At 42.3% G+C, this 22,804-nt stretch overlaps 2 protein-coding genes across 2 annotated transcripts in view; both read left to right on the top strand.

The window, feature by feature from the left end:
* Positions 1-5,453, top strand: part of adamts7 (a disintegrin-like and metallopeptidase (reprolysin type) with thrombospondin type 1 motif, 7) — a 45,117-nt gene extending 39,664 nt beyond the window's left edge. Inside the window, exon 24 of the mRNA XM_077023435.1 lies at positions 4,068-5,453. Within this exon, the coding sequence (XP_076879550.1) occupies positions 4,068-4,216 (149 nt within the window). The 3' untranslated portion in view covers positions 4,217-5,453. The remainder of the gene's footprint in view (positions 1-4,067) is intronic.
* A 5,212-nt stretch (positions 5,454-10,665) lies between these two features.
* Positions 10,666-22,693, top strand: chrna7a (cholinergic receptor, nicotinic, alpha 7a (neuronal)). Its single transcript, XM_077023434.1, has 10 exons — positions 10,666-10,843; positions 12,553-12,692; positions 13,027-13,071; positions 16,094-16,203; positions 18,007-18,086; positions 18,738-18,905; positions 19,344-19,538; positions 20,442-20,528; positions 20,647-20,756; positions 20,884-22,693. The coding sequence occupies exons 1-10, from the start codon at positions 10,789-10,791 to the stop codon at positions 21,382-21,384; spliced, it is 1,491 nt and encodes a 496-aa protein (XP_076879549.1). The 5' UTR covers positions 10,666-10,788; the 3' UTR covers positions 21,385-22,693.
* The last annotated feature ends 111 nt before the right edge of the window (positions 22,694-22,804 follow it).

The raw sequence follows: 22,804 nt of genomic DNA, 5'->3' as shown, positions 1-22,804 counted from the left end.
TGGAAAATATCACGCAAGTGAAGGAAGTGGGTCTTTTCTTTTGTGTGTGTGTGTGTGTGTGTGTGTGTGTGTGTGTGTGTGTGTGTGAGCATTTCGGTGTAGATACTGCCTCTTGAATCCACATGAACTCTTCTTACTGCTAACCTACGAGTGGCGTTCACAGGGTTTGAGCTGCACATGTGTTTTGTCGTATAACGGGGAAAATGAGCGGTGCGTTGTCGTCGTCTCTGTGGTAAAAATAGCTGCTCATTGTGCAGGAGCGCGGCAGGATGCGCCTGCTTTCACACGTGGAGCGTCGTAAACAGTCCCGCCTCCCGCTTGTGTCCGCACCGCAGGACCAGCTGTGTGGACGAGCCCTCAACAGGATGCTAGGAGCCCGCTGACGGGACGTGAAAGTCCCGACTGACCACGGACACGCCGTCCTGCAGCCGCGCACAAACACAGAGGCGACGCGACCCTGCTCCTGCGGGCAGACGTGTGTACTGAGTGACTCACTGATTTATCAGTCATTTATCCTGCCAGTTCCTGTGCAGGCATATTCTAACTGGTGCCCTGCCGTTGGTAATGTTTTACGTAACATTGTCTTTCTTTACTGTTTGATTGATGACTCATTCTTACATGGTTCCATCCATACGGCTCTAAGAGGCTGTAGTCAAAACGATGCTGATAACCCAGTACCTTCTGAAGAGATTCATCATCCTGAATGAAAACAGAATGGAGTGGTAACTGACCACAAGGAAGGAGAGAGGATGAGATCATGAGAGGGAGAGCAGCGTGAGAGGGAGTGACCCGGGGGTGGGGGGGGGTTAGTCGGGTGCAGCTGTGACCTCCCTCTCCCTCCCTACCAACCTCTCCAACTATGTCACTGTATTCTGTAACCTGGCAACATGGGAACATTTTTGCTATGCTGAAAGCGTGACAGGCCTCAAAATGAACGGATCCTTCTGTTGGAAGGAGGGAAGAAAGGTTCTCAGTTCCAGACAGTGGACGTGTTCGCTAATAGCCTGAAGGTGGCCGCATCATTTTGGCCGTCGTGAACTGCAGGGAAATACCTTTGTCATAATCAGTCTTGCCCATATTGCAGAGGTGACGTTCACATAACAGTTTTTTAGGGAAATATTTGGCGTTGGATTGGTTGTGTATATGTTTGCTGAAATGTTGCTTTGAGAGAGTTTGAGAGAGATAGTTGCTTTAGCGTACATCTTAGCACAAATCCGCTTACAAAATGCCCTTCGTGTGGCTATGGAGGCTTTATTTTCCACTAACCTTTGACCTGCTTGCAAGTTGCCGGTCAGTGCAAAGGTCCTGGAATATCAAAATGACAAACTGAAGCAGGACATGCATGCTTAGCATTTCTAATATTAGCAGGTCTTCAGATATCAGTATCAGTACCTCATATATCAGTATCAGTACCTCAGATATCCATACCAGAACTTCAGATATCAGTATCAGTACCTCATATATCAGTATCAGTACCTCAACTATCAGTATCAGTACCTCAGATATACATATCAGAACTTCAGATATCATACAAGTCATAGATTGTTTTTATGTTAGGAATGATAAATGGGAACATTTGCATATCTGATGTTCTTTCAGTAGTCCTGTATCAAAAACACATGCAGACTGCGTCCTGGTGATTCTCTGCAGCCAGCTTAGCCCTCTCGGTCAACTCTCAAGAATTAACTTCAGCTGCCAGATTACCGTTTCCTCTTTGAAGCGTTATTGCTAAGCTCCTGAGTTGCCTCTACCTCGTCTTTAACGTTTCTAAACTCAGCGTGCCATTCTGAACTCGTATCTTGCCCAGTCACTCTTGGTCATTCAGTACTGTAGCACAAGCGCCTTTTCTGAAAGCACGTTAGTGTGTGTACGAGGCTTCTCTTTGAGACGTTTCTCTGCAGTAGTTCTGGAAAGTTCTGGAACTGTCTGCAATCACCCTTTATAAAAAGTCCTCTTTAAGGCCACGTCTCACAAAGGTTGCTTGTGGCTTTCACAGTAAATTACACATTAAATAAAATTTAAAAAACACTTGTTCATGCTTTGCACGTTGTTCGTCGACCGGGAGGGCAGTGAGATGAGGTGGACCTGGGGGGCATTGCAGGTCTGGTGTCTGGCTGGCGTGGTGAGGTGTCTGCACAGGACCCTCCTAACGTCTGTGCAGATTTATGCAGCCTAATCCATCAGTAGACCTGCGCTTTCAGAATGGCGGCACTGCTTTCTTCAAGACAGTACTACACCCACACTACTCCTTCAAGACAGTACTACACCCACACTACCACTTCAAGACAGTGCTACACCCACACTACTCCTTCAAGACAGTACTACAAACACACTACTCCTTCAAGACAGTACTACACCCACACTACTCCTTCAAGACAATACTACAAACTCACTACTCCTTCAAGACAGTACTACAAACACACTACTCCTTCAAGACAGTACTACACCCACACTACTCCTTCAAGACAGTACTACAAACACACTACTCCTTCAAGACAGTATTACACCCACACTACTCCTTCAAGTCAGTACTACAAACACACTACTCCTTCAAGACAGTACTACACCCACACTACTCCTTCAAGACAGTACTACAAACACACTACTCCTTCAAGACAGTATTACACCCACACTACTCCTTCAAGTCAGTACTACAAACACACTACTCCTTCAAGACAGTACTACACCCACACTACTCCTTCAAGACAGTACTACAAACACACTACTCCTTCAAGACAGTATTACACCCACACTACTCCTTCAAGACAGTGCTACACCTACACTAATCCTTCAGGGCAGTACTACACCCACACTAGTCCTTCAAGACAGTGCTACACACTCACTACTCCTTCAGGGCAGTACTACACCCACACTACTCCTTCAAGACAGTACTACACCCACACTGCTTTCTTTAAGACAGTACTACACCCACACTTCTCCTTCAAGACAGTACTACACCCACACTGCTTTCTTCAAGACAGTACTACACCCACACTGCTCCTTCAAGACAATACTACACCCACACTACTCCTTCAGGGCAGTACTACACCCACACTGCTCCTTCAAGACAATACTACACCCACACTACTCCTTCAGGGCAGTACTACACCCACATTACTCCTCATGGCTCGGTTAGAACAGAGCTTGCTTCTGGGATCATTCACAGCCCAGAGGCCGAGAAGTGGACAGCTCTACCCCCAGTTTAAGGAGAGACAAAGAAAAAGTTGCAGATGTTGGCAAAAGAGGATTTTAAATAACCCTCAAGCATTTTGGATGTCATTTCAGAAAGTGTTTTTGATTTAATATGTTAGACCAGAATGACCTGAAATTCCGTTAAGCTATAGATTTTTGAAAACTGAAAAGTATGTTCCTGTCTCCACTTCCATTCTTGTTTATCTGTGAGAAGAAACAAACAACATCTTAATTCATTTTTTCCTTTTTTCATGTTTAAATGGATCAACACTTTTTTTTCTCTCTGCAAGTGCTGAGAAAACATTTGTTTAAAGACATCAGTGTTTCAGTTGATACTAAATGAAACAGACACATTTGTGCTTAAAAAAAAAAACAAATGGTTAGCCGTGAAACCCACATGGGAGGAAAAGTTCGGGGACTCTTACACTTCCATTATACACACATTCTGGAAATGTTGTTTGTGGTAATTGTGGAAACTACACTGAAAAACATTTATCATAAATAAAGAGGCTGGGTGATGCAGACCCACCAGTTTTATATCTGCTTACACATTTGCAGCAAAAAAATGTGTTGAGCCTACATCACATGATAATCCAGTGAACATGAGTAATCCAGTGAATTTGAGTAATCCAGTGAATTTGAGTGATCCAGTGAACATGAGTAATCCAGTGAACATGAGTAATCCAGTGAACATGAGTAATCCAGTGAACGTGAGTAATCCAGTAAACTTGACTAATCCTTAGCTGGGATCAGTAGTGTGAGCTGTGTGGGTTGAGTATGCAGGAAGAGCTCTAGAGTCCAGCGTCACCATGGCAGCCACACACTCACCTCATCCCTTCATCCCTTCATCCCTCCCTCCACTGTTTGTTTTACAGGTCAGCTGTGTTTACGGGACCGAGTGGCGTTCCGGCTCTGCCAGACCCTCCAGCTGCTCGGACGGTGTTACCAGGCAACGGTCCAGGCCCAGTGCTGCAAAACGTGCGAGCAGCGTAACCGTGGCAATGACCGCGCTACTCGGCGCTGAAGTGCAAGAGTTGGAGGAGTAAAGGTTTTAAACCAGGGAATGTGTGTGTGTGTCTCTCTCTCTCACACACATACACACACACACACACACACACAAAAATACAGTTTCAAAGATCCAAAGCAACCCAGCGCTGTCACCCGAGCGGGCCGGGTTGTCGCCTCCGAGCAAGCGGAGTTCTGCCCCACACTTCAACCAAACGGGTGGTGCTGGGATATCTCCACCTACACCCCTGAAGGAGCAGTGCTCCAGCTGGCACGGAGGATTTCCAACACCATCTCATTAGTCATGGCAGGAAGTCCTAACCTTCTTTGCCTGCAACAGTTGCCCGTTTCACTCAGAGCTAAACTGTATCTAGAAGGGCAGTTGTCAGTTCTAAAGCATCTAAAAAGCTCTCTTAGTATTCAGTGCCAACGAGTTTGTCATCTTTGTTTGTGTGTGTTTTTATTTAAAGCTGACAATAAGTCTCTCATAGCCAAATTTCCAGGTTTTCCTGTGAAATGTTTTGGGGTATTTGACTAGCATTTTAGATTAGCATAACTGTTAACTGTATTAATTAAAAGATGAACTGAAGGTTAAAGTTGATTGCAGCTGTTTCTTAACCAAAATGCATTGGTGCTGCAGAAATAACCTGGTGCTACACAGGCAGATTTCTGCTTCTAACTCAGTCTGGAGTTGGCAGACACGTGCCTTTCTCTACTTGAATTCTCTTCACATACTATTACTAGAAGGAGATTTTAATGTTAAAAAGCATATTCATTGTAATAAATTGTGCTGTATATTCATTGGGAGTGTTTTGCTACTATCATAGGTTGTCTGACAGTGTATGGAATACATCTCTTCTGCATTGGATTGATTTGGGAAACTTTCTAAATGTTAGTGGGTATTTTCTTCAAATACAGTTTGTAAAATTTGCAATATTCAGGTAATGTGTTATCCAATGTAATATTGTTTTCAGTATTATTTATATATTGGGTAATACTTTTTTTGGAACAATTGTACAGTAAATGTCCAAAGTTATAATGTGTCACTTTGTATCCTACCATATATGGATATCAATGAATAAGTTGGTTCTGCTACATTTGTTATGAACTATAACATAACACCCTGATTTGTTATGAACTATAACATAACACCCTGATTTGTTATGAACTATAACATAACACCCTGATTTGTTAAGCGCTTTGTGACAACATGTGTTGTGAAAAGCGCTATACAAATAAACTTTGATTTGATTTGATTTGATTTGTTATGAACTATAACATAACACCCTGATTTGCTTTAAGATTTGGTACAAGACGGAGCAACAGGAGGAAGAGAGCGTGTGGTTTAGTTTATCAAAAAGCTTCCACTGCATTGCAAAAAGGTTTCCCTCTTTTTCTAAAGACTTTAATTAGCCACTTCAATTAGCCACTTTAATTAGCCACTTTAATTAAACACTTTCTTGGCGCTGCCCAGTCTAGCATTAATAATTTGTTGCTCTTAAATGATGTCAGCCCTACATTAGTCTGTGCCATTTACCACATTTACGTCTAGTGTGACCTTTCAGCTGTCTTCTGATGGCCTTCTCAGATTCATGCTGTTCCTCTGCCAAGATCTCCTTAAGAGAGAAAATTTGCCAGGGAGAAGCACTTGAGAGCTAATGAGATTCTTTTTAAAGTGAGGACACCACAGCTTCTTCTCCTGTTCCTCCTCCAGCATACGCCGTCATCCGGTTTACGTTTGCACGCTCAGATCTGAATTAATGTAACAAGTGTAACAAACCTGTTCAGTTCCCAAGGCCTTTTGTCAGTCTGCACTGTTACATTCAGCCCGTACGCTGCAAGCAGTCGTCTACAGGACATTACTTTAAGAACTGGGATCCGTCTCATCTTTTTCTGGTTCGCTAAAATGTGATTGGTCAGTCTGGCTGTTTAGAAAATGCCTAAGTATTATGTATTGCATCTTGGCATTCCTTTATCTCATTATAGTATTTTCTGAAAGTATTATGATTGTGTCTGCATCAGGTTTGCTTTGGGAAGCGGGACGGTTGGAGGGCAGGATGGTTGGAGGGCAGGAAGGCGGGACGGTTGGAGGGCGGGAGGGCGGGACGGTTGGAGGGCAGGAGGGCGGGACGGTTGGAGGGCGGGACGGTTGGAGGGCAGGAGGGCGGGACGGTTGGAGGGCGGGACGGTTGGAGGGCGGGACGATTGGAGGGCAGGAGGGCGGGACGGTTGGAGGGCAGGAGGGCGGGACGGTTGGAGGGCGGGACGGTTGGAGGACAGGATGTGTTTCACTTGTGCATTCTGGGTAACTCCTTACATTTTGTATCCCTTTGATTAAATGGTTCTTAAAATTAAATAGTGCTGTGAGCTACTTTATTGAAATTGTACATATTGAAGCAGGTGTATAAATGTGTTAGTGTACTGAACAAACAGTAAGAAAGATTGAAGAACACAGTCAGGGATTAGAGCAGTAATGTAATGTAGCTCAGCCCTGTTTGCATTAAACACCAACTTCTGTAAAAATGTACCATTCTAAAATTCATAATCATGTCTCTGAACACAAAAAAAACCTGTCAGAATCGTTTTTTTTTTTTTTTTAACTAATATATCTGAAGCACAGGAAACATGCACCTAATATCTTCCAGAATCAGTGAGAATATCACGTCTAGCAGAGATGGCCTTGTAAGTCCGATACTGCCTTGGCAAAGGCACCATCACCGTGCAGCTCAATGTGTAAGAACAGAAGCAATATGAGTGTTACACAAGTGAGGTGTTGCACAGATGGCTGCGTGCGTTTGTGAGCAAGAGGTGATCACAGTGTGTCTGTGAGCAGTTGGACAGAAGTGTCTCTTATTGGCTCGCCTAACGTCTGTTCGCTCATTCATTGGTTAGAATGAATCGTTCAGCATTTGTGTGGGCAGGCACAATGATCAGAAGAAGTACTGGTTGGATTGATGTCTGAAGCAGTTGCCTGAAGTGTTGTTCACATGCTTTGTAGAAATGACTGTGTGAAAAAAAGGTTTCTTTCTTTATCTGCTGCTCTTGAGATTTATTTGGGAAGCCGTTCTTCAGGAAAAAAGTCTAGATTCAAGAAGGCAGGAATTACTTTATTAGTGGTTCAGTCTCTAGGGTTCCATCCATTGAATTGCTACATCAAATGTATTTATGACACTACCATAAACCAGAACTATTGCTACCACTCCAGTATCACCAGTTTCAAAATGTATCAAAGCTTTAGCTAGTAACAGATTAACCACGCTGTTTGCTATAATGGTGACAGTTTTGTACATTCCTTAATAACTTAAGCTGCTGTAGATTCTAAGGTTGGTCAGATAGGTAGTCAAGTTGCAGTGGTTTCTGTAACTTACGATCTCTCAAGAGAGGCAAGACAGTGCCCCCTCCTGGACAAATGGTGGAATGGCAAATGCTTTTTTTCTTTTATTCTTTAGCAGACGTTTCCCCAGCACTGCAGAGCTGCTGTGTTTGTTTCTGTATTCCCCTGATAAAAGTCCTCCCAATATACAGGTAAGCTGTATCATACATGTTAAAATACGAAACATTTGTGCAGTTTGGGAGAGGATCACTTCTGTGATATACCAATGCACTATATATAATACTGAAGAGAACACTCATTTAGAACATGTTGATATCATGCTGTGAAACAGAACCACAACTATTCAATTATAGGCAATCAACTATACACACTCCAGATATACACTCAAGGTATAAACTACAGGTATACAATACAGCCCTGAGCTGCCACCATTAAGGGGATTTTGGCTCCGTTTCCAGCATATATTGATTGAATACATGAGTATTACACTAAAATAAAGAATATTAGATTTCATTATCCTGTATGTCTTTAATTGTGCTGTATTTATGAGTCTACTGGGGAACCATGTAGGAATCACAATCATTTTTACACAACCCTCCCATTTCATTTCATTTTAAGGGACCCTGACTGGAAAAATGAACACACTGTTAAACACACTGGTCACATGCTTCTGCAGTAAATACCTGAAATCTGCAACAGAAACATGGTAATAGGTGCAGTGTGTCACGTGTACTAACACACTGTGCACATTCTGTGTATCTCCACTAATGTGCTGCACAGACCTCTTTATATTAAATGACTAAATAAAGGATGTGTCTGGCATTTGATGTGGGGAGCTGGTATTGGACGCGGGCCCACCTCCCCTGAAGTGCTGCGGTGTCACGCTGTCAGACCTCGGCCGGGTGCTCCTGTCCGCTGAGCACTGAAGCGTGCACTGCAGGCTGCTGACTCGGACAGCTCAGCCCGAACGTCCTGGGGCTCCCTCGGGCTCAGCCCGAACCCCTGCGACTGCAGCAGCGTCGGCCGGGCCGGGGCCTCCCCGCCTGCGTCCCACATGGGCGTGTCGAGAGCCTGCTGGAGCGCTATAGCATCCTCACGACAGCCAACTGGTTACTTCACTGCTCAGCAGCATACAGCCACACTGATGTCTCTCTCACCACAAGATGGCAGAGAGTGTATTAATGCAGAGAGAAATCACGGTCCATTCAGCAGTGGCTGTGCAGAAGTGAAGTTGAAAGTTGAAGTGCATTTCAGAAGCAGGAGCTGGTACTAGTGAATAACCTTTAAAAAAAAAAATTGGCAAAAATGAATGCTATTTGACATCTGTCATAAAGGTCAAAGGTCACCCCACATTCACCTGAACGTCAGGCCTCACCTTCCCCTCATGTCAACAGTTAATAATTGATTATAACAGGATGTGTATGTCAGGGGAGTATTGCAGGTTTCTTTATACTTTGACTGAAAAATTAAAATGAACATTTTTAGTCTCATTTAAATATAAACCATCCATTAGAGGTCTCTGCTCTCTCAGTCACTCTGATACTGATGGCCAAACATTTGTGTATTCTCATGGTCTGTCCTCTCTCTCTCTCTCTCTCTCTCAGCCACACACACAACCCCTCCCTCCTCTCCCATTGGTAGAATATCTGTGAAAGACTCTCCGCTCTCAAGACCTCCCGTACACTCACCAGAATTCCATCAAACACCCCACCACACTCGGCCCGAAGATTTAAGGGTTAAGGTTCAAATCCTACCATTCACCACCACCCCTGCTGCATGGGAAGGTGTAGGACTTCTTGAACTGAAAAATAAGGATGTAAATAATTAAAAGAATAGTTTTGAGTCTCACATGAATACTTCAGTGCATAGTCTTAGTTCTCCCAGTGTCTTCCAGAGGCCATCGTTAATTACATTATTACACCCCAGAGTATCAGGACACCTACTGAAGCACTGGCCTACTAGTTGGGTGTATACAGCAAGTATACTAAGTGCTGTCCAATACCATATGGTTTTTGAATGGACACATATGGTGAGTGGGAGATGCTAATAAGACATCTGGAGACGTCCCATGACTTTGAGGATGTAACTGTTGGTCAATAAACATTGCAGAAGACCAAGTTACTATGCTCTTCCCAACTATAAAACCCTAACCCTTAAACCATGTGCTGTTTGCAATGGGAGGTCTCCATATAATTTGCAAATTAAACAATGCACTAGGGTTTCCAAAAGACATTTGGAGAGGTACCTGATTTCAAGGATTCCTCTGTTGTGTCATATTGATAGACCAATGAACATACCAGAAGACTGTGTCACTACACCCTTCCCAAATATAAAACTCTAACCCTTAACAACATGCTCTTTGCAAAGGAAAATCTGCATTGTTGCAAATTAAGCAGTGTACTAGGGTGTCCTGCTGTCACAGGGTGTGATCAGGATAAACCTTAATCTGATCTTTATAAGTGGTGCCAGAAACCCATAGGTCACTGAATGGAAATTTATGGTGAATGGCATTTGTCCATTTGGAGATGAAGATGAAGATTTTATAGAGGTTTAGAGAAGGGCTACTACTTCACAGCTTCAACTGTCGGGTTCACTGGGTGCCCCATTTGAAATACCAGACGGCCATGATGCTACACCCTTACAGAGTAGCTTTAAAAAAAATCAACCAACTTCTTCTTGCAAATGTACCTCTCCTAAAGATTCAGCTTTGAATCCCTTCTATGTCAAAAGCAAAGGGAAATCTACAATAAAAATAAATTTAAAATTACTACAATCAGTTTACAGTACTGTATCAATAGGTTAGTTCACTTTAGCAATAATTTATGGGACACTGAGAACCTTTAAATCCTTCACTAGATAAATATTTAAGGAAACATAAGCGCCTCAAACATGACTTTCCTGTCAGAAGATTGTCGTTATTATTTAGAGAAAATCTGATTTGTTGAGGAGACTTTGTGATCTGCTCGCAGATGTTAATTCCCCTGTAGCCAAGAGCCACTCTGGTTTCAGGTGTCCACGCTTGTCTAGTTCAGTGACTGTACTAATTAATATTCCCAGTCGGAGCTCGAGGACCAATCAGAAGTGGGCGGGGCACACGCCGTGCTTTCCACCGCTACTACATCCACATCCAGATATCCGCATCGGACGCAGTAATCATTTCTAAGTAAAGGTGGGGTCAGACGACTTCTCAGGAGGATACCGTTGGACCGAACTGCTACGAATTTGCTCAGGATCTCCAGTGCTGTGTTACCTTTAAAATGGGATCTTGTGCTTTTACGGTTTCTCTAGTAGTTACAGCCTGTTTATGGAGTGGTAAGTGCGAATTGTTGAATCAATGCTTATTGCCCTATTAATCCTGATGTAGCGTAATACGAGTTTTTAACACGCAGGGACTATACGTCTCTATTTCCATTCTTTCTCTTTATATATATAATCACGGCAGAGTTTATCGTCACAATAATTCATTCAGATTCAGCGCTGGTTTTTGTTCTTTGATCTCTAACTAAAACGTGTATTGTGGCTGAGGAATGGCTCCTTAGCTGTTTATATTTTAACGGCATAAAAGCCTGACGAGGAGCTGATGGTTCTCTGATGGGAAATAATACTACAGTCAATACTACAGTCCGACTGGTTAGCTCGACGTTTTCATTCAGGCCTTTTATGCAGTCGCACTTAAGACTGATTAAGACTGCATTGTTTATTCCAACGTTAACTGGCACGTTTGGTTACTGAGGAGGACACACACACACACACACACACACACACACACACACACACACATATATATATATATATATATATATATATATATATATATATATATATATATATATATATAATTGTGAACTTTTGGCCATAAAATGCCTAATTCATGAGGCAACGACATGCACATTAAATCCTAGTATGTGTCTGATGTTTACAGCCACTTTGGTAGTGTTTACTGAAAGGATTTGCACTTGCAACCTTTTGGATTGAAGTTAATTTACTACTGCGGTGGCTCACAGCAAAATCTTCAGAACTGTTGCATGCAATTGGTCATTGAAATGTTGACATTATTCCTTAGAGCACAAGGGCACGTGATGTCTTCACGCATCACACAATATCTCACAACCCCATGGGGAATGTAAAAAGCCACATTTTAAAGCTTGTGCTGGTTCTGCTTTGAATCACATTTGTTCTGCAATATCCTTTTTTGTCACTGCTTGTATCTTTAACTGAGGACTCTTATAGGGTCTTTAATCACAATATTTAATGGAATTTCTAGCGAGATTGGACTGCATTCCATTTGCCTCCATCTTATTGGCATATGCGGACCCAATACATTTAATTTAGGATTGCATTTCATGATTTGTCTCCCTATATAGAGACTCTAATACTGTCAAGGGATTACATCTTCTGAGCTACGTATCTCTTTCCATCTCTCTTTCTTTCTTTTGTCTCTTTATTGAGAGCGAATGAATCACAGAGGTAGCTTTGAATAATTCAAGTGCCTGATGTAATCAAGTGAATGGCCCTGGGTGAAATTTGGTTATAAATGCTAAAGATCTTATGGGAATTTAGGTTGACATGAAGGAAGCCTTCATCAACACTCCACCGTGAATACAAATGTCTCTGCCAGTAAAGTAAATGATACATGGTACATGGCTTTATCAACGTCTGGTAAAACCTGCAGGGATGACATTGCAGGTGCACTACTTTTGCACATGTTAAATTAGGTGTAAACCCAACAGCAGCTACAGTTGCAGAAGACTTAAGTATGTGCTTGTGACGAGTGTTGGAGTGTTGCTGGGGGGCCCCAGGTTCTGAGATCTGCAGAAAGTCGCTAATGAGGGTTTAGAATCAATAGGCTTACTTCTAAATGAGCTAGAGAAGCTGCTTAAGTTGACTTGTAAGCACTCTGTTTAACTTCTCCATCACTTCCTCAGTGCCCAAGACTTTCTGTGTGTGGCTTCAGGGCGAAACATGGTTACTGAGAGGAAAGCTAATTGTTTTCTCTTAGTTGTCTAATTCTGTCCACACAGTGTCCCTTCAAGGAGAGCATCAGAGGAGACTGTACCGAGATCTCATGAGGGATTACAACCCGCTGGAAAGACCCGTGTTTAATGACACGCACACCCTCACTGTCAATTTCAGCTTAAATTTAATGCAGATCATGGATGTGGTAAGTTGGAGCGGTGGACACAGTCCACAGTCACAGTCAGTGGGAAGAGATTTTACAGGCCTCTGCTGTATCTTTCTAATATCTGTATTCACTGGTAGCTTTACCTATACATTCATAATTTGGATGATGTTGACAATCATTGAAATATTTAAAATATAAGAAAAAGTGGTGCTCTAAATCAGCAGCTGTGCCTAAAGCTTTAGAAGAATGTGCCAGTATAACATGTTATTGACAGATGTTTTTAGTTATCACCAGTGAGAAACCTTTATTTGTTTGTTCTAGAGATTTACTTTCCATTATTTGAAACATGCCTGCTTTTCTTCCACATCCACAGGATGAGAAGAATCAAGTTCTTACCACAAACATATGGCTACAGCTGGTGAGCACACACACACACACACACATACACACGAGGTTTTGTTCTGGCACCACTTACCACAGTCTGATGTAAACTCATGTCATAACATCTAGCATCTCGGCTTAACTCAAAGCATTATTTAAGTTGAAAAAACGCACACCCAAACCCACACACTGTTGGCAAATTTGAAAAGGTCCGTGACCTCATCGCCCATTTGCACCAGTACCTGTGGAGCCGTGGATCATCTGCCTTGGCCCATACGGACCTTTTCGGTGTGGGCATTGCGCAACATGGCGTTTGCTGCTTGGGCACTTCCTCTGTCAGCTTGATGCGTCTGGCCCATGGCGCAGAAAACATCTTGCAGATGCTCTTGACCTTTGTCCAAGTATCCAGCGCAGTGCTCTGGCCAAGCTTCTACAGCTGAGAGTGGATGTGCACATTAAGAAAATTAAGGAGCATGCGTACATATTCGGACAGATGGTCTTTATAATTTCAGCCAGATGGTCCTTATTAGCTCCTCCTCGACACCTCCCCATATATATATCACAGTTTAGAACATAAGGACAAAAAGTGTGCGTTAGGAAGTCAGAGATTGATTGTGCACTTAAAAGTTTTGCTGAAAGTGTTTTCATTAGTATATGTTGGTGCACTAATGCATTTTAAATTCAGCAAATATTGTTTTCTTTCTTAGACACATAACAAGCTAAACTGTGAGGCTCCAATGTGCACTTATATATTCTACAAGCAAAATCTATAGCACACTCTGTAACGATCCGCGGAAGGCAACGGACGAGACAGAATTCTCTTCGCAGACATCACTTTTTATTACAATTATAGCGCAGACAGCGCACGTATAACATTCAAACATACAGACACACGAATGACTCAAACAACGACGAGCACAAGACACTGCGCAAACGCACATTAAATAGACAAACTACATAAACCCCACGTGATGACGAAACGAGCCACAGGTGCGATGGATTATCACAGGACGCACCCGCACCCACGAAGATCCACAGACGCAGACAATTAGACGCAGACGACGTAAACACACGCCCAAAGGGAGGGTTCGGGGACCTCAACGTGACGCACTCCATCTATTAGTGTACTGTGTCTATATATTCAGTTATACAGTGCCTTGCGAAAGTATTCACCCCCCTTTACATTTTTCACATTTTGTTACCTCACAACCTGGAATTCAAAGGGAATATTTGAGGGTCTGCATCATTTAATTTACAGACCATGCCTACAATTTTCAACATTTAAAATTTTTTTTATTGTGAAGCAAACAACAAATAGGACAAAATAACTGAAAACATCAGTGTGCATAACTATTCACCCCCGTAAGTCAGTACTTTGTAGAGCCACCTTTTACAGCAATTACAGCTGCAAGTCGCTTTGAATAAGTCTCTATGAGTTTGTCACATCTTGCCACTGAAATTTTTGCCCATTCCTCATGGCAAAACTGCTCCAGCTCCTTCAAGTTAGATGGTTTTCGTTGGTGAACAGCAATCTTCAAGTCTGACCACAGATTCTCAATTGGATTAAGGTCTGGGCTTTGACTAGGCCATTCCAATATGTTTACATGTTTCCTCTTAAACCACTCAAGTGTTGCTTTAGCAGTATGCTTTGGGTCATTGTCCTGTTGGAAGGTAAATCTCCGCCCTAGTCTCAAATCACTGACAGACGTAAACAGGTTTTGCTCAAGAATATCCCTGTATTTAGCACCATCCATCTTCCCCTCGACTCAGACCAGTTTTCCAGTCCCTGCTGCTGAAAAACATCCCCACAGCATGATGCTTCCACCACCATGTTTCACTGTGGGGATGGTGTTCTTGGGGTGATGAGATATGTTGGGTTTGCGCCAGACATAGCGTTTTCCTTGGTGGCCAAAAAATTCAATTTTGGTTTCATCTGACCACAGTACCTTCCTCCATACAGTTTGAGAGTCTCCCACATGCCTTTTTGCAAACTCGAAACGAGCCTTCCTATTTTTGCCTGTAAGTAAAGGTTTTTTTCTGGCCACTCTTCCATAAAGCTCAGCTCTATGGAGTGTACGGCTTATTGTGGTCATATGGACAGATACTCCAGTCTCTGCTTGGGAACTCTGCAGCTCCTTCAGGGTTACCTTTGGTCTCTGTGCTGCCTCTCTGATTAATGCCCTCCTTGACCGGGCTGAGAGTTTTGGTGGGCGGCCCTCTCTTGGCATGTTTGTTGTGGTACCATGTTCTTTCCATTTGATGATGATGGATTTGATGGTGCTCCGGGGGATCATCAGAGATTTGGATATTTTTTTTATAACCCAACCCTGACTTATACTTCTCTACAACTTTATCCCTGACTTGCTTGGAGAGCTCCTTGGTCTTCATGGTGTTGTTTGGTTAGCTTAATGGTGTTGCAGCCTCTGGGGCCTTTCAGAAAAGGTGTGTATATACTGACAGATCATGTGACACTTAGATTGCACACAGGTGGCCTTCATTTCACTAAGTATGTGACTTCTGAAGGTAATTGGTTGCACCAGAACTTTTTAGGGGCTTCATAACAAAGGGGGTGAATACATATGCACTTGCCAATTTTCAGTTTTTTATTTTCATATTCTTTATATACATATATTTTTTCCTCATTTCACTTCTAAAACGTAGACTATTTTGTGCAGATGCATCACATTCAATACATACAGGTTGTAATGTAGTAAAATAGGGAAAAATCCAAGGGGGGTGAATACTTTTGCAAGGCACTGTATTTGCATAACCATAAGCATAAAAGCATAAACGTTATGTTTTACAAGAAATATGAAATGGATGATGTTTATAAGAAACATTATATCATATGCTAAGTTTTCTGATCACATTAGATTCTGAATCTTCTGATTTGTGGAAATGTATAGAAATGCATAGAGGCAGCCACCTGGAATACCTTGTATGTCCAAAAAGCTAAAGTTCAGAGCTAGTAACTGTTTCAGTGTTTACTGTAATATTTAGAATCAATTATAATCAGTGTTACTACATCACTTTCCAACTTCCAAATCTTTTTCTTATAGTACTGGTATGATCATTATCTCAAATGGAACACCTCAGAATATCCGGGTGTGATGAGTGTAAGATTCCCTGAAAACCAGATTTGGAAGCCTGATATCTTGCTTTATAACAGGTATGTGGAACTGTAGTGTTTACACTTCAATACCTGTGCACTGTTGTGGAGAGCAGACGTCTATAGAAATCCATGCCTGACCTACTGCAGAGTGTCTGTTTGTAGGGGAAGTTGTTAGACTGCCTGAAGAAATGTATGTTAAAGTACAAGAAGATATATTCTCTGTTCTGTAGTGAATGAAAACATCACCGAGTTACTACCGAGTTACACCATATTACACTGTAGCAGCTTTTTAAAGATTGTTAGCTTTATCGTTTTACTTTATGATGAGGTCCTCAGCAAATCATTTAAAGACATTGATTCCATATCTTGGAGAATAACTGTCTATCTACAGTGCTGCTTGAAAGTTTGTATACCACCCAAACATGGTCATTGTTTTCTAAAAAAATGTAAAATAATCTTATGAAATGAACATCCAGATCTCAATTTGTAAAGTAGACCTTCAAAATAAGGGACACAGAATGATGTATATTTTCATTATTTATTCAACAAAAGTTGAACCAAAAAAAAACCTGCCAAGTGCAAAAGTATATGTGAAAAGTATTACGAACTCTTTTGCAGCCATTACTTCAACCAATCATCTTCTGTAACCACAAACGAGCATCTTGCATCTCCTTTTGGGATTTTTGCCCGCTCCTTATTGCATGTTGAAAGAGGCTGGAGGGACATCTAACATGTACCACCTGCTTCAAATCTTGCCACAGCATTTCTGTGGGAATAAGATCCGGACTTTGACTGGGCCAGTCCAGAGTGCAAATCTTTTTTTCTCTTAAGCCATTCCTTGGTAGTTTTGCTGGAATGCTTTGGGTCGTTGTCTTGTTAAATAATCCATTTCCACCCCATTTTCAACTTTCTGACCGAGGAGAGTCTGGTCAAGAATTTGTTGATAGGCTTGGGAACTGTCTAGATCCAGAGGCAGAAAAACAGACCCAGGCCTTCACACATTCACCCTGCTTCAATGTTGGCAGGAGGTTCTTCTCTTCATATGCACTGTTGTCTTTTGTCCAAACATGGTGCCTGTGATTGTAGCCAAATAATTCAATTTTGGACTCATCTGGTTTGTCCAAGTGCTCTCTGGCAAAGTTCAAATGGGCAACTCTTTCTTGAGTGGAGAATCTTCCATCTAGCAACTCTCCCAAGAAATGCCATGTCTATTGATTTTTAACTTGATTGTAGACACATGTACATTTATCCCACATGATGCCAGAGAGGTCTTCAACTCTGGAAGTGATATGTGGGTTGGCATTTAGCTGAATTATTATTTTTCTGGTGTTTCTTGGTGTTTTGATGTCCGTCCACTCCTGGGCAGAGTTGTGGTGATGTTGAGTTCCCTCCATTTGTAAATGATTTGTCTTACATTGGATGGAGCTGAAATCTTTTGGAGATGTTCTTGTATCTTTCCACAGACTGATGGGCTTCACCACCTTCTTCCTGATGTCCTTGGACGTCTCCTTTCCTCTCGGCATTGTTGATCTGTGTGTTTTACACCTTGGCACAACTGTAGTTTGGTGGGTTTCTTCTCCCTTTTAATCAATGTGGCTCAGGTCCTTTCCCAAGGACGTTTCATCTGATTGGTCTTTATTGATAATGTAAGCACTCGTGGGTTTCCGGTGAACCTTTTACCTAATTGACCAATGCAACTGTGGTTCAAAAACTGGCAATGATATAAAAAAAAAATTTTTAAGCATGGTAAAACAGAAAATCTAAAATGCTCCAAGTACAAACTTTCAAGCAGCACTATTTATAAAGAGAGAGGTGTGTGTGTGTGTGCATAGAAATTATATATTATATATGCGTCTTTAGCGCTGATGAGCGATTCGATGCCACTTTTCACACCAACGTGCTGGTCGGCTCCAACGGTGCCTGCCATTACATGCCCCCAGGTACCGTAAAGTCTCGTTCATCTCCAGCTGCACATTTGGTCATTGGGTGGCTGTATTCTGCTGCACTCGGCTGTCTGCAGACTGCACTAAACTCCCATGCATGCGATGACTTTTAACCGCACTTTGCATGCTAAACATTCAGCATCTGCACTCCGTTTTGAGCAGGGCTGATGTGCTGTCATGCTGATTGAGACGCCATTGACCCGATTCTGTCACGCTGCCCCGCGGGTCACTGATGGATTGTCTCATCACTAAAGGACCTGATGTGGGGAGGGGGGGGGGCAGAGCTGTCTGCTCTGTGCTGAAATGCATCACCGATCACACAACCCCTGCTTCCCCTGTTCTTCCCATCATATGCCAAACCTGACTCTGTCAAATATAAATCCACCAATGCATGAAATAATGTTCTCGAAGTGGCATTGCTGCAAACGGCTCGAGAAGATTACGCTTAAGCTTTGCAAATGCTCACAGAGCATTCCCAGGGGTCTCGGTGCTCTGTGGCTCAAAGAAGAAAGATATTGCAGTATGTCAGAAACTGAAATAAAGAGACCACCATTGTGTTAGGATTTGTATTGTGATGAAAACAAGGGGCCCCTATTCCAGAGCTGTGTTCCTCCTGCTAGTTCTAGTCGTCCTGTGGTCTTCTCTTAGGGATATTCAGGAGCACCTGCTACATTGACGTGAGGTGGTTTCCCTTCGATGTCCAGCGGTGTGACCTGAAGTTCGGCTCATGGTCGTATGGGGGCTTCTCTCTGGACCTGCAGATGATTGAGGCTGATATCACAGGCTACATTGCCAATGGGGAATGGGACCTTGTGGGTAAGGTGATATATTTGTACCAACAGAATAGAGAATATCCTGGTTTGGTCCTAATGCAAAATCAATTCAAAGTGCACATGCACGTCCAATATACCTTTTGATATATATTCAGTCATTCTTAGACAGGTGGAATTATTCAGATTTATTATCAGGAATGTTTGGCCATTGGGCATTTCCATTTCCATGTAACAGCCTTTGGACATCAGTTTTACAAAGGCCAGTATTCCAGTAACAAATAACAAACGACATGTTGTCCAGCTGTAAACCCAAGCTCAAGTTAATTACGTTCCACATTATAACCTTTACCAAACACATTCGTAAACATGTGAAATTATTGAAATGCGTTATCTAAAATGTTTTTCCACAAGTTGAACAGATGTCATTTTTGCCCCCGCGGTAAATCGAACACACGTTCGCTTTCTGTCACCCGCTGATCAGAGGTCCCGGGCCGGAGAACCGAGACAACTTACGTCTGTTGTGCAGAGCCGTACCCAGACGTGACGTTCACTGTGGTGATGCGCCGGCGTACGCTCTACTACGGCCTGAACCTGCTCATCCCCTGCGTCCTCATCTCAACGCTTGCCCTGCTGGTCTTCCTGCTGCCCGCTGACTCAGGCGAGAAGATCTCCCTCGGTACGCGAAATCTGCATCGTCATCAGTATCATGCAGAACTGCAGAGTAGCATAGTCATCGTTTGGAGTCCCCAAGGCGATGTAACGACTACAAGATATGCAGGCGTTTCAATCAAATCAAGGAGAGAATGCACGCCAACATTTTCCAGTTAGCTACAATTATTTATCAAAATTATTTATGTATCTGTTGGATATAATGTTTGAGTAACTTTTTTTTTTTTATCCGGTCAGTGCTCTGACACTAGTCTTTTCGCTTTAGTATAGGTTAGACTATAACCTTGGCAAGTGACATCTTGTGGAATTGCCACTGAAGCAACCTGACAATTTATGGTGTCTGCCTCGGTGAAGATGTTCGGTTGGCCCCGAGATTGATGGTCTCGCTGAAGATCTCTGTGATCGATGCGAGTGCAGAGCTTGGCCGGCCAAATGCCTTTATTTTCAAGTCGAACGATTTTAAAGTGATATTTCCCACAGAGACCCGCAGAGCGGATTCCGAGACACTGTGCAGGAAGTCACGTTTTAGCTTAATTTATTTGTCTATTCTTGTCTATCTTAAATGGTATTACTGTGGGGTCCATCTGGCAGATCCATGCCTTACACTGGGTGTTTCATTAGGAATGGCTGTTCCCTGTTCCAGAATCAATATGGGGAATATTAGAGCTTAAATGAGTAATGTGCCTGTTGAACCAAGGGTCTAATTTATTTAAAATGTCTCCAAATGTATCAGTGGGTAAGACTTTAGGATTTATTAGATCATTCTAAGTCCAGGTTGTTTTTTTATTAATATGTTTCCTTAATGGGGCTGGAAAATATAGAAAGGCTATAGGTTACTTACCAGATTAACATGACTTCTGTTACATAATTGGATTGTGAAACTGCAGTGTGTAATATTCTTCGTTTGCAGGCATCACAGTGCTGCTCTCACTGACTGTCTTCATGCTCCTGGTAGCAGAGATAATGCCTGCAACCTCCGACTCTGTGCCTTTAATTGGTATGTCTATTTATTTTATTTTATTTTTGCCGGAATTGTTCTTTGAATCTGGCACTTTGCCTATATGGATGGTTGATATTCAAAAGTCTAAAGCAGGGGTCCTCTTGTCTCTGATCAGCCCAGTACTTTGCCACTACCATGGTCATTGTTGGCTTATCTGTGATCGCCACAGTTTGGGTCTTACAGTACCACTACCATGATGCTGATGGAGGGAAAATGCCATCCTGGGTGAGTGGCACTCCCAGCCCCTCGTCTTGCATCGAACCGTAATCATGCGGTTCTGATGTCGTGGTGGTGTTTAAATGCGTAGAACACACACAGTGACGGCGTTTTCTGGGTGCTCTCTGCTCCTTAGACACGTGTAGTGCTGCTGAACTGGTGCGCGTGGTTCCTGCGGATGAAACGTCCGGGGGAGAACCGGGTTCGCTCCGCCTGTGGCCACAAGCAGCAGCGCAGCAGCGTGTCCAGCGGGGAGCCGGGTTCCGGCACCACCCACCCGCTCGGCGGGAACGTACTCTACCTGGGCTATACCGCCTCGCCCGACTCTGGAGTGGTCTGCGGCCGGCAGGTGGCCGAAGAAGACACCCTCCTTCCTGGATCTCACATACCTTCTGTAAGCGGTGGGCACGGAGACACTGAGCTGGCCAAGATTCTGGAGGAGGTGCGTTACATCGGCAAGCGCTTCCGCGCCCAAGATGAGGAAGAGTCGATGTGCAATGAGTGGAAGTTCGCCGCATCGGTCATCGACCGCCTCTGCCTGATGGCTTTTTCCGTGTTCACGATTCTCTGCACTATCGGCATCCTAATGTCCGCCCCTAACTTTGTGGAGGCCATTTCCAAAGATTTCTTTTCTTGAAAGCACCTTCTTCAGGTGGCGTTTCTTATTCCATATCAAATGTATAAGTATATTTGTGTTAATGTTTTTAACTCTGAACGGTAAAAGCAATTTAGTAAGTGATGAATGGGGAGAGATTATTTGAAGTAGTGACAGTTATCTAGTGTTTATTAATATAACACAACTTCTGCTTTGAATGTCAGTTTATAAGTAAATGTGCAGCATATACATAACTGATAAAAAATGTACTATAATTACCCCCCAGTGACTGGCACCAAATGGCAAGATGTTTGACAAGTTAAACACTTTAAATGTTGAGCACTGTTAAATTGCTATTGTTGGCTTTACAGTTATTTTATTCATTTATATTACCAAAACAGTACATTTACAGTTTGTTTTTGTAAACTTCTGTCTTATTGCATATGTAGGAACAATATTTTCATTGTGTAATCTGAGCCATATAATTTTACATATTGCTAACCACAGGCCTTAACACCAGCATATCAGCTGAGGAAGCAGATTTGTTGTCATCATGCTGCTTATGGTATTTTATTTTTATTTTCTTTCATCTGAATTTATGATATACAATTATAAATAAACATATTTTTCTATATCTTAAGTTCCTGACCCCTGACCAAACCATAGTTCCAAAGATCATAGTTTATTATGAAAATACTTTCCCTTTATCACGTTGGTTATACTTTGGTTGTCTTGAATTGAATTGGTGTCCCATGACAACAGGAAGCTAGTCTCAGAGAGGGGGCTAAATCACTGGCATTCTATGGCCTTCAAAATCACCCTACCTCTCTCTCAAATATCTTCTTTCCAGTGCAGGGGCTGTCTTACATGCAGCCAGAGCACACATTTTTATAATACATGACACATATTTATTATGAACACAAATAAAATGTGTTATATGAGTGAAATAATAAAAGTATCAAATATAAAAGTACCACTACTGTAGTCAAACAGAATTTTTGTTTCTCATTTGTTGCATGTTCCCACAACGGGCCAGTTATTCTTTAGTAAATTCTGTTGATTTAACTGGCTCAACATCAGAGGACTGCCTGTATATTAATTATGAAGAACCTGGACTCTAATAACAACTAACAATGTGCTATTTGCCAAGTTTTCCAATGACACAATCAATAGCGTTTCCCAAAAAAGTGCCAAAGAATTTTATATTTAAAGATCACTATGCTGCCCTCTCGTGACTAAAATGATAATAATTTAGTTTTACAAATAGTCATAATTTATTTGACAGTATGTTATTGTTTTTAAATTGTGGTTTTCTTTAAATTGCTTTAAATCTATTTAGAATGTTATTTAAAATAACCAACTTAACAGTGACTAAGGGCCGTTATAGTTGTTTGGTAATAGACCTCTGTATCAGTCACACATGATGGCATGGCTTTTCTGTGTCAAGAAGGATCTCGAAGGA

The sequence above is a fragment of the Brachyhypopomus gauderio genome, chromosome 12 (genome assembly GCF_052324685.1).
Source record: "Brachyhypopomus gauderio isolate BG-103 chromosome 12, BGAUD_0.2, whole genome shotgun sequence".
NCBI lineage: Eukaryota > Metazoa > Chordata > Actinopteri > Gymnotiformes > Hypopomidae > Brachyhypopomus > Brachyhypopomus gauderio.
The sequence above is the reverse complement of the archived record's forward strand: the minus strand, read 5'-3'. Positions and strand labels throughout refer to the sequence as shown.

Excerpts from the sequence above, each read along its gene's own strand:
- chrna7a (XM_077023434.1), top strand. The coding sequence starts at position 10,789 with ATGGGATCTTGTGCTTTTACGGTTTCTCTAGTAGTTACAGCCTGTTTA. Across the intron at positions 20,529-20,646 it reads CGACTCTGTGCCTTTAATTG|CCCAGTACTTTGCCACTACC; the intron begins GTATGTCTATTT and ends GTCTCTGATCAG. Across the intron at positions 20,757-20,883 it reads GAGGGAAAATGCCATCCTGG|ACACGTGTAGTGCTGCTGAA; the intron begins GTGAGTGGCACT and ends TCTGCTCCTTAG.